Source organism: Chanos chanos, chromosome 9 (genome assembly GCF_902362185.1).
Source record: "Chanos chanos chromosome 9, fChaCha1.1, whole genome shotgun sequence".
Classification (NCBI taxonomy): Eukaryota; Metazoa; Chordata; class Actinopteri; order Gonorynchiformes; family Chanidae; genus Chanos; species Chanos chanos.
This window is the reverse complement of record NC_044503.1, coordinates 14,061,327-14,072,718: the sequence shown is the minus strand read 5'-3', so window position 1 is coordinate 14,072,718 and position 11,392 is coordinate 14,061,327. Positions and strand designations below refer to the sequence as shown.

Sequence of the window (11,392 nt, the reverse complement as noted above, 5' to 3'; positions counted from 1 at the left end):
TTAATTACCGATTCTAGCCACTATAAACTGAGTAGTGAAACCATTCAATCCGTGTGGTTTGACAGAGAGCACATCTGTGAAATGGACATTACAGCAGAAAATCTTGGTATGCTTATTCAGTGAGACGACTCTTTACATAACACAGGCTTTTCCCTCTTAGCTATGACTGGATACAAGTGACAGCGACAGCCCGGCTGAAAAAATGTATATATTTTGCCTTGTGATAACAGCCCCTTAATATCCTTGAATATGGTCTTTAAGATTAAAATAAGAGAAGCAAAGTAGCAACTGTCTGCCAACTGCGTATTTTTTCTAAAGAGAAGTCTACATTTCTTATTTAATTTTATTCGAAGCTTTTCATTAGATGTCTTTGAAGGCTCTAAGATGACGTTTGCATTAATAATATTGTGATAAGCATAAAGTACAATAAATATTTTTTGTCAATATCCAAATTGCTGAAGTCACGTGCTGACGCAAACCGGTTTAGCCTAGGGTTATATGACACTGTGTATACCATTTTCAAGAATCCGTGCTTTTGATGTGTGTGTTACATGTAGGCCATTCAGTACTGGCAAAGGAATGTCTTGCTGTGTCACGTGAAATGTTGATCATCCAAAAAGGAAATATATACCATTAAAAAATTATGCCGAATATCACGTTCTTGTCGAGCAGCAGATATACTGAGACAATTTCTAACTGAATCAAAGTTAACTTCGTAGGGGGAAAAAAGACTAAAATAAAATTAAATATACAGACAGAAGCGTTCCTCCACTGTGGCTTTCGCAGATTTCACCTTGCTAGGAAAGCAAAAAAATTTAGAAAGTAGCGCCCTCTTGTGGAGAAACCTGTTGTTAATGTAAAAGAAGCTTGTATAATTCTCTGTAGGAACTGCTCTGGTCATGCTCTTCTTGTTTTTCTACTCCTGTTTTTTCTCTGTCTGCTGTTTCTTTCTTTTTTCCCTTGAAAACGACACCAGAAACTCTGATGATTCATGAATCTAAAGCACAGACATTAGCAATTCAGTAAGTGGCTGGGATGAACTGGTGTGATTAATTAAAGTGATCTGCAAGGTGTGAGATGTTGTCTCTTGTGTAGCGTGTGAAAGCAGGTGATGATCCTGTGCAACTGCAGTTAGCCTACACATGTCTGTTAGACAGTCAGAACAAGAGAAGACTATGACAGGGAGAATGGTCCCACCAATGTGTCAATCCACTGAGTCACAAAGACTAGAGAATAGAATATATTATTGAACACTATCCAGTAAAAAAAAAGATGGGTCATGTCCAGTCTGGTCTTTGTCATGACTGAAAAAACCCCAACAACAACAAATGAGTTGACCTGTACCATTTGGCCACACAGAGACTGTGGGTTTCCTTTTCTAATCTTTTTTTCACATTATGCATTTAGTTCAACAAAAAAAATATTTTGAATGAGCCACAGAAAAATCTGGAACCACAGTGAAATCAAGCACTGAATCATATGTAGACAGGAAGCAGTCTACAGGAAAACTTGCTCTTGGGTGACAAAACAAGTTCTAGGTCCAAAAGAAAATATTACCCCTCAAATACGACAAAGAGAGAGTAGAAGAAATATAGAATAATTCAGTTAAACACAGAGATAATCACATTACAGTTGAAATACACAAATCTTTTCGTGTTTCATAGCATATGTTCCTATTTTTAGATCTTGCTTTTTTCCCAGTTGTTTAAAATGCTGACATGACTTAAGGACAGTATGGTACAGTTAGCAGTGGAGTGAAATTCAAGTGGATTTAGTCTTAATGATGTGATTAAGCAGGGATCTAAATTGGCAGTACTGTTGCTGCAACAACACCTTCAGTAAGTTCAGAGTAAACAGGCAAAGAGAAGAGCATGAACAAAAGACTCCTGAACTATGTTAAAATTCAGTAGCATGCAAGTTCTTGGAACAACTCACTTGACGAACTGAACAGTGTTTTGCATATTACAACGGGCCGTTACAACACAACCCCGGACCAGGGTTTTTTTTGTTTGGTTTTTTGTGCCCTGTCTGGCTTGTTCTTCAGAAACATCCCTCCTCAACCTGAGGCAGGAAGGGACCATCTGTTATCATAATAAGTCTCTCCCTCCCTAGTTTTACCTGGGACGCGGTGAGTAATCCCATCAGCAGATCAGCGTTTTTGATGTACCACAAGAAGCAGGAGTAGGCCAGAGAGTCCTTAATGAGATTGGCTACGGTGAATATAGGGATACCATGATTAGCTTGCTGTATTCCTCTTGGAAGCGCTTGGAGGATTTGAGTCCCCAGCAGCCTGTCACAAGCATTAAGACTATCTGCTTACTGAAAGTGACATGGATTTAAGTCTCATTCTCCAAAGAATTGGCTACCAAAAGACAATGAGGTGATGAGCCTGATCAAAAGTGATAGGGGGTGGGTTGGGGGGGGGGCAGTCTAGATTGGTGCTACAATTAAAGTTCAGGTTTGTTATTGGGGAAAAATGTTGTGAACAGAACAAATGGAGACCTAATTTACTCATTTCTCCTGACCAATGTCTGACCACTTCTTGAAATTCATTGAGCCTATTGGATCTTGACGTCACAGCTTTTTTTTCTACCTTCCAAACCTCACAATGTCAAGCATTAAAGCAAAGAAATGAAAAAAGTGATATCAAATTCAAATAGTGGCCATTAAGTTACAAAACATATAGCTATTCTGCAGGAAGTGTTAAATTCAAGACAGATTCTCCTTTTCTCCCTGTGACCCAGAAGGTGAAGCAATGTTGATGGGAGTGGTTAAAATAGGGTGATAATGGACTGGGCAGCTGGAGAAGACAAGGATTTTGTTTAACTTTGGTTGAGTGAGAGCGGGGAGAAGATAATCAGATGGCTGTGTGAGAGGCCTGCGTCACAACCAAGGCCAGGAAATGAGACATACTGACCTGCCCGCCTTCATCCATTTACCTCCAATCCACTGTCCTGGGAAAAGGGAGGGGGAGGAGGGGGGTTACATAACGTAAGAATCCTCTTCTGCTGTTGATGTACTATCACCCTCACAGGCCCACCAGACAAATGAGTCGCTCAAGGTCAAACAGTAATACCTGATAGACGTCGCGTTCTCACAGAAACCAAGTTAATTCTCCTTCTGCTTTATCTCCTCTTCTGTCTCAGGTCTGAATGTCGGAATGCTCTCGTTCTCAATCAAGGTCGTAAGATTGAAATGACAGTTACAGATGACACAATGGTACTAGCTTCAAAAAAAAAAAAAAAAAAAAAGAACATTCCAGAGTTTTCTCCTATTCCTGAAAACAATGTGTAATAGCGATGAGTTTTTAAACTAAAAATGAATGGCATTAATATAGTGCAGTAATTTGACATGGAGGTAAGGGAAGTAAGTGAGGTAATGCTAGGTATGCACAAAGTCAATAAAGTCATGGAGTCTGCTCATCCTTACCCTTAATGGGAAAAGAAATACTGTTACAGCTAATTGAATACATGGGGCCAACTGTCTCATTTACACTCTGAGGCCTACTCCCATCCAAAATCATGCACTATACTTTGTGTACCAGCCTTTCTTTTTTTTACAACCTTCACTAATGTCCTTGTTAGATGAGCTAATTGGATTGGCTAGTTCACACAGGAAGATCAGTAAAACCCTCCCCAATCCTGAACTAAGACATTGGGTTTTACAGATGGGAATTAGAGAGGATAGAGCCACAGAGCAGAGAAGACGGACAGTTTGCGTGGAGCTTTGAAGAGGCTCTATCCCACTGTGAGGTTGTGGAGAGTTTGGGAAAAAGTCAGCGGCGCCTAAAGAAGTTCACTGGTCTGAAGTGTCCCTCCCTCCAGCGGTTCCTGTGTAGCACGGATAGGCGTGCTTGTCTTTCTGTGTTTGTAAAGCACAGAATAACCTGCCAAAATTTCTTACCTCGAGGAACTTGATTTGGAAGGGGAAGAGGAAGACATGGGCAGTGGAGCGAGTGCCGAGGATAAGGAGATGGCAAAGAAGTCCAAGGAGCTAGAAAAGCAGCTCCAGGAAGATGCCGACAAGGAAGCCAAGACAGTCAAGCTGCTGCTGCTGGGTAAGTAGCACTTGACTTCTGGTGTCACGTCGGTAGAAATGACGTCGGTAGAGCTGTCAGAGACAGACTGGGTTTTATCCCTCGTGCTGCAAAGTTACTGCCCTCTGAGAGAGTAAGAGAGAGTAAAGAAAGTTAACGTTTAAAGATATCAGAATCTAGTCTTTTTAAAGAACTTTTTTTGTTTGACCTTGGGCGTTTTTTCATTTCGTGTCTTCTGATGAGGCTTGGCAGTGACTAATTGTGCCACGATGCACTCTTGTTTTTGTGTCCTCTGCCTCTCCATCACAACAGCTTAAACACAGACAACTAAGCCCAAAATCTATTTAAACTGTGCTTAAAAATCTCACCCGGGACTTATTGTATTACAGGCCTTTGGCGGGAATGATTTTGAAATTGATCACACACATATTGCTTAGTATGAGACAAAAAAAAAATAAAAGAATGGTTTTGCTGAGAGAAATTACATCGATATGAATTTATTGGAACCTGTAATTCTAAACTTCTCTATAATGATGCTCTTAAAAAAACGTCGCAAGCAGTGTCAACATAATCTGCAAATGTATTGCGTGGAAATGCAATCACCACCAACAGAACAGCAACATAGGATCTCAATATATGCACCAACACTGCTATCCCAAACATACCAGTGGTTATGTTCAATGCAGATACTCTTCTGCTTTCACCACTGTAAATCAAGTCTGGTAGTCAAGTCTTTTAAGTCTCTCAAACTAGTGAGAGCAGCGTTAGGATCTGTGAGTGACACTGCAATCCTGAAAAACACTCAGTTGATCAATAATGTCTAAAAAGCTAAAGCCACCAAATGGACACTTGAATTTCCTGGTGCAGCATAACGAATGTACACTGGAAAGCGTATCTATGCTCCATTTATTCCATAATCTGCTTTCACTCGTTTATATGTATCAGTAAAACCAAAAATGTTATACATGTTTTATTGAAATATGTATAACTACTTTACACAATGTTTCAGCACACTATGATAAGGGCCCTTCGTGTTAGATATATGTAACTGAGCCATAAACCCACTTAAAAGACTGCAACATATTGTTGGCAAGAACTGAGCTGAGCAGGTGGGGTGTTGATCAATCCTTAGTTAGTAAGATTTTATCATAAAGAGCAGATTAACAACCAGATGTCATCTTACTCTCCGAAAGACACATTTAAAAACTTTGCAAAGGGAGACCGAGGATCTTTCAACAAACACAGAAGCTATCCACGGGCCAGGGGAAAATGAGCCAACGCTTGTAGAAAACAAAAGAACATAGATTAGAAAGTAGCATTTCTTCATGGGTGCAGAAATCATGAAGAAAGAACATGTGAAAGCGTCTCAAAAAGTTTCATTTAGCAGAATATACCATCTAACGCTATATTTTTCATCTTTATTGGGATATTCTAAGGTGATGCTTACTTTAATGATCCCAAACTAAAAAGCGCAAGTGAATCGAAACATACTGACAATGACGTGAAAAGCCGATTAGCTCGATGGTTTCATTCCAGATTCTCTTTAGACCCCCCCCCCCCCCCCCAACCAGGAAAAGCCCACGGCACGAGAATATCTTATGGAATCAATATTAATGGAAAATTTTAATGAACTATGGATCTGTAACATAGATCATGGTTTACTCATGATACATATAAGATATGTTCTGATTATTCTCTTCATTGAAAGATTGATTGGTTATTGTGTGAGCAATAACCAGTGGAGACGGCCTATTTTAGAGTGACTGGAAAGATTTAGAAGGCTTTTCCCATTGGCTTCTGCTAACCCTATTATCCCTGATTCATGTCTTTTACTTTTTCTAATCGTCTTCCCCTTTGACTCACAACCTTTCCATCCTCCTAACACGAGGGACGGTAACGTCCTGCATTCTCTGTCCAAGAGGCTGTGCACACTGTAAACATAAAACACAGGACACCCATTTACTGTGCATATAAACGGTGAAATTCAAATACGGTTTTACTTCTAGTGAAAATGCATTGGTAAAGCGCAATGCATGCAAGCAGGCAACGGCAGATATGAAATGTTCTCTTTCCCCTCTCCATTGAGAGAGTTTACAAACGAAACCATGCCTTTGGCACAAACTATCAACACTGAATGATCTTCTGTGCATGGCGCTTCCCTGTAGGGATTTTGAGAACACTGATATAGAATATGCTTGCCTTCCAAGCTTGAATGTCAGCTCTGAAGTTTGACATTTCCAACACTACAACTAACATAGAACATAGATGCACAAGCAAATCTATAATTCAATTTCTTGAAACCTAATAATATCTGATGAGCTTAGCACTTGTTCAGTTTATTCAGCCGAAACTTTATGCTTTCAACATTGATGCATTTAATATTTAATCTGTCAACAGTCATTGAAGTTCATTTAACTCATTTTACTGTTGCATTGATTTTCTTACACATTAAACTTGCAACAAGCTAAATTCGACATTGACCATCTTGTGTTAGGACAGGGTTTCATACATTCTAATTCCTCTGGGAGGGGCACAGATTCCTCTTTTAATCAAGAGATAAGTAAAATTAAGCAGCAATGTCTTTTTGCAGTGAAATTCTGAGAGAGCTGCCCTTGCTGCTAATCTGGATGGTAAGATAAGCTGATGAGTTGATGTTTAAGGTAGCATCTATGACGTAGGTCCACTTAATGCAACCTAAGGAAGTAAAAGGTATTTAGTGGTGATTGTTGCCTGGGTGACGGTTGTCCAGGTAACTCTTGCCCCTCCTCTGTTCCTGTACTGACAGAAGGCTGACAGGAGGTATCAAAATGTCACTGATCTCCTGAGCAGCTTTCCCATATACAAATCCAATTGGGTCACTTATAATCAGGTTAGAAAGACTTCCTTTGACCCCATCTTCATAGACAATCCAAGGATACTCCTTTAAGTCTTTCTGTTTGTCAGACAATGACACAAAAGAATGCTCGTCCTCCAAAAATAAAGAGAGTGCAGATACAGTTAAATGAATAGAGTTTTCAATCTGACACAGTAAAGACGCGCTACATTAAAATGCATTCTGCCCCCTTAATTACATGAAAAAGCTGTGGCCTCGAGGTCAATCAAAAGGCAAAGGTCACTGGATGTATATGTGAAATATTTCCTGGTCAGAATGACTGAACCTCTCCTTTTTATTTTGTTTGTTTTGTTTTAGTGCCGAAATCACTGCTAACAAGCACTTAATGTTTTCATTTCACAGGTGCTGGTGAATCTGGGAAAAGCACCATTGTAAAGCAGATGAAGTGAGTATAGTGACTTGACATGTTATATATACATATCTGTTATATACACACATGCACATCAAAAACCACATGACGCAAGATTCTGACAGAGATATCAAATTTAGACACTCTGAGATATCAAATTTAGACACTCAAACAGAAAACAGAAATGGATGCCCAGTGCATTAAAATTACTGCCAATCAAAATCTTTCTCATTCACTGTGGTGATGTGAAGCTTGGGCTGTATTAACAAATTATGCTGCAGCCCCCTGAGTATTTCAATACGCAGCACACCCCCCCAAGCCAGCTGAACAACTTGTAATGACAGAGATTGACCTCCAGATGACAGCAGTGGGAAAGCTCAGTATCTTTGTCCACCTGATACACATAAAATTGACTTAAGCGACAGCCCCTAATCAGCATGAATTTACCATTGGAGTCTATATGTGCTTATCAAGGATGTTTCTAAAGAACAGAATATTAAAGCCAACGATAATTTGTGAGAAGGGAGTGGACAATTCTTGGTGAATGTCAGGGAAACTGACAAGAGACGTTTGCTTCCCTACAGAATTCTCCATCAAGGTGGTTATACAAAAGAAGAACAATTGGAATTTAGAGCAATCATCTATGGCAACATCCTGCAGTCAGCACTGGCTATCATCAGAGGAATGGAGATGCTGGACATTAACTTTGGCTCACCAGCAGCTCAGGTTTGAACCAAGCACACACACACAGACTCACTCACTCACTCTCGCACACACACATGCAAAAGTGAACTGAACACACACAGACGTGCGTTTATGAACCAGTGCGGGGTGTGTATAGACTGGGGTGGTATAGAATGTACAGCGTGTAGATTCAGACACTTTTAGTAATAGTAACATAAAGAGTAAGAGCTCTTTAATGGATTGTTCCTTTACTGCATAACGGTGTTGCTTTATGTCACTGTGTAGGAAGATGCACAAAAGCTTCAGAACCTGTCTGACTCTACTGAGGAGGGCACCATGCCCCCTGAGTTGGCAGATGTCATCAAAAGGCTGTGGAAGGACTCTGGGGTTCAGGCTGCCTTTGAGAGAGCCGCTGAGTACCAGCTGAACGACTCGGCCGGCTAGTGAGTACCCTGTGTCTTGCCTCACTCTTTGTGGTAGAAATTGGATATGAGAAAAAACACATTTCATTGTGATTCAGTGTTTCTGATCATCAGATAGATGGGTAGGTAAACTACTGTTCGCCAATGACTGGAAGTGACAAGAAAGCTCAAGTAGCCAGAACATGTTCACAAACTGTACTTGTTTTTTTTTTGTTTGTTTGTTTTTTCACAGCTACCTTAACGAAATGGACAGAATCTGCACGAGTGACTACATGCCCACTGAGCAGGATGTGCTGCGATCTCGAGTCAAGACAACTGGTATCATTGAAGAGCAGTTCTCCTGCAAAGAGCTCCACTTCAGGTAAAACTGAGCAACTGAGGGCCGGGGGCACTATTAATACCAGCATAACGCCGTTCACAGTCACATGAAAACAGGGTGTGTGGATTTTTTTTCTTTGGCTGATAGGATGTTTGATGTGGGTGGCCAGAGGTCAGAGAGAAAGAAGTGGATCCATTGTTTTGAGGGTGTGACTTGCATCATTTTCTGTGGAGCTCTGAGCGCCTATGACATGGTGTTGGTGGAGGACGATGAAGTGGTAAAAATAATAATAATAATAATAATAATAATAATAATAATAATAATAATAATAAACAGTGTCATTTATGTTTTTGTTAAGGCACTAATGCAGGGTTGGATCTGTTTTCCAGTGGCTCTTCTCAGTCTTAGACATCATTACTTGTGAAACACAAAGTCTGAACTGTGGCAACCTGCTACAGATTCTGTGAAATTTCTCAAAGGAAATGAAAGGAGACACAGATTTCTTTTTTCAAGCTCTTTCACAATGGAATCAGCAAAAAACAATACAAAAAAAAACGTTTCTTCTCGTTTTCAGAACCGCATGCATGAGAGTCTCCATCTATTCAACAGCATCTGCAACCACAGGTTCTTTGCCACAACCTCTATTGTGCTTTTCCTCAACAAGAAAGATCTCTTCATGGAAAAGATCAAGAAAGTTCACCTCAGTATCTGCTTCCCTGAGTACGATGGCAAGTCAAATCTAATCCATTTCCTCTCATTTTCACTTCTTATTCAAATAGGATGTTCTTATCTGGAGGGAGAATATGAATGGCTCTGGTTTGGTTATTGGTTTGGTAATAAAGCATATTAATATCTATTAAGAGCTTGAGTGTTTCATGACATTCTTTAAAACATCTTATTTGGAACACTTAGGGCAAGTCTTTGTTGTTGGTTTTTTTTTTCCTTAAACGCATAAATGTCCCACAAGTAGCTAACCCATGATTTCCTCGTGAGGAATCATTTGACTGTGCTTAGCATAGATGACCTCGTTCCTTTACCTCACGTAACTTCTCAAATACCTATTTGCCCTTTTCAGGACCAAATTCGTATGAGGACGCGAGCAACTACATCAAAGCGCAGTTTGAGGAGCTGAACATGAAGAAGGGTGTCAAAGAAATCTACTCCCACATGACCTGTGCAACAGACACAAAGAACGTCGAAATTGTGTTCAACGCTGTGACAGACATCATCATCAAAGAAAACCTCAAGGACTGCGGTCTATTCTAATTAGGCCGACTTTCAAAAGGTGTGTGTGTGTGTCATTCATAAATGGGGGAAAAAAGTAAGCTTGTAAACTGAGTCTAACCCACTGGCTCCTTCCACATTGTAATGAATCCCAGCCCAATTTAGACCACCAGGACAGTAAGAAACTATCAGATGACTCATTGTTGTGAAGGATAGTGTCTCCAGTTTTTTGTTTTTTTCCAAAGGCGACAAATTTCCACAACGATGACTCAACAGTCCCTGAAGCACTTACAGAGCCATTTCAGGCCAAAGTCTCACTCATGATACCATCAGTTTGTAATGGCAATTGTATTGTCTTTTATTTTCTAAGTCTATGCTTAATTTCAGTTGGCCTCAAATCCTTGACATGGTGTGTCAATCACACAACATTGTGTCCATGTCCATTTTTGGATATAAAAACCAATGAATGTACAGCGCTGCCCACTGTACAAAAGGCAGATAACAGGTACAGTATCTAACACTTTATCTCCTCCTCTCTCTCTCTCATTCTTTTTTTTTCTTTGTTCCAGAACTTCTTTTTTTCCCTTCCTCCATCCCTCACCTGAATGTTTGGCCTTGCTTTGGTGGTGTTGCCATGGTAACATTAGAAGACCAACAGGTGGTAAGATGGTGACCTCTAATGCAAGAAGCCACAGGCTCTCAGATGCTCCTTCCAGGACATAGAAGACCACATCCTCTCCAGACAGCAATACACAAGCCCGACTCAATCCCAAAAAAAGTATATAGAAATCATTTTAAAATAATAATAATAATAACCCACAACTCTATACAAGTTTTTAAAGATTGAAAAAACACATGCAAGTCAATGAGAGGAATTTTTGAACACAGATGAAAATGTGACACCTTATTCTGAAGCTGCTGGTCAAAGTTGGACGTAGTTTCTTACCTTCTTTCGATATCTGATCTGTAGCTTTTACTGGTATATGTTTAGATTGCTCACAACTATTGTGGAGTGGTTAACATCATCCAGTGAAACAAAAAAACAAACAAGAAAACCTACCCTGGATAGTGAGAATTACTGCACTGTTTGTGTACATTAATATACTGTATAATGCCTAGACTCTCAATTTCTTTGATATCAAATTGATTAAGTAATAATCACATATTCTCCTGTATTACTACTCAGATTACAACACAAAATGTAATTGTTTTTGATGTAATGAGAAAATTACAAAAATTATGTGAATAATATATTTTTTTTCCTGGAATCCAATATAATAGGGGAGTGTATTTTGTAAATAAGAGTAGGAAAATATCTGTTTCAAATGAAAAAAAGGAGTATATTTATGAGCTTACAGTAACAATGGAAAAAATACTCGAGACTTAAATTTGTTTGTCTGTTCTGGTTTGTATATGTAGGCACATGAAATAAAGACTTGCATCAATTCCAACTGTGGTTGGCACC

General features: G+C 39.6%; 1 protein-coding gene across 1 annotated transcript; it reads left to right on the top strand.

The window, feature by feature from the left end:
- Positions 1–3,939: 3,939 nt before the first annotated feature.
- On the top strand, positions 3,940–9,969 carry gnat2 (guanine nucleotide binding protein (G protein), alpha transducing activity polypeptide 2). The gene is made up of 8 exons (XM_030785642.1): positions 3,940–4,057; positions 7,272–7,314; positions 7,863–8,004; positions 8,248–8,405; positions 8,617–8,745; positions 8,851–8,980; positions 9,278–9,431; positions 9,779–9,969. The coding sequence occupies exons 1-8, from the start codon at positions 3,940–3,942 to the stop codon at positions 9,967–9,969; spliced, it is 1,065 nt and encodes a 354-aa protein (XP_030641502.1).
- The last annotated feature ends 1,423 nt before the right edge of the window (positions 9,970–11,392 follow it).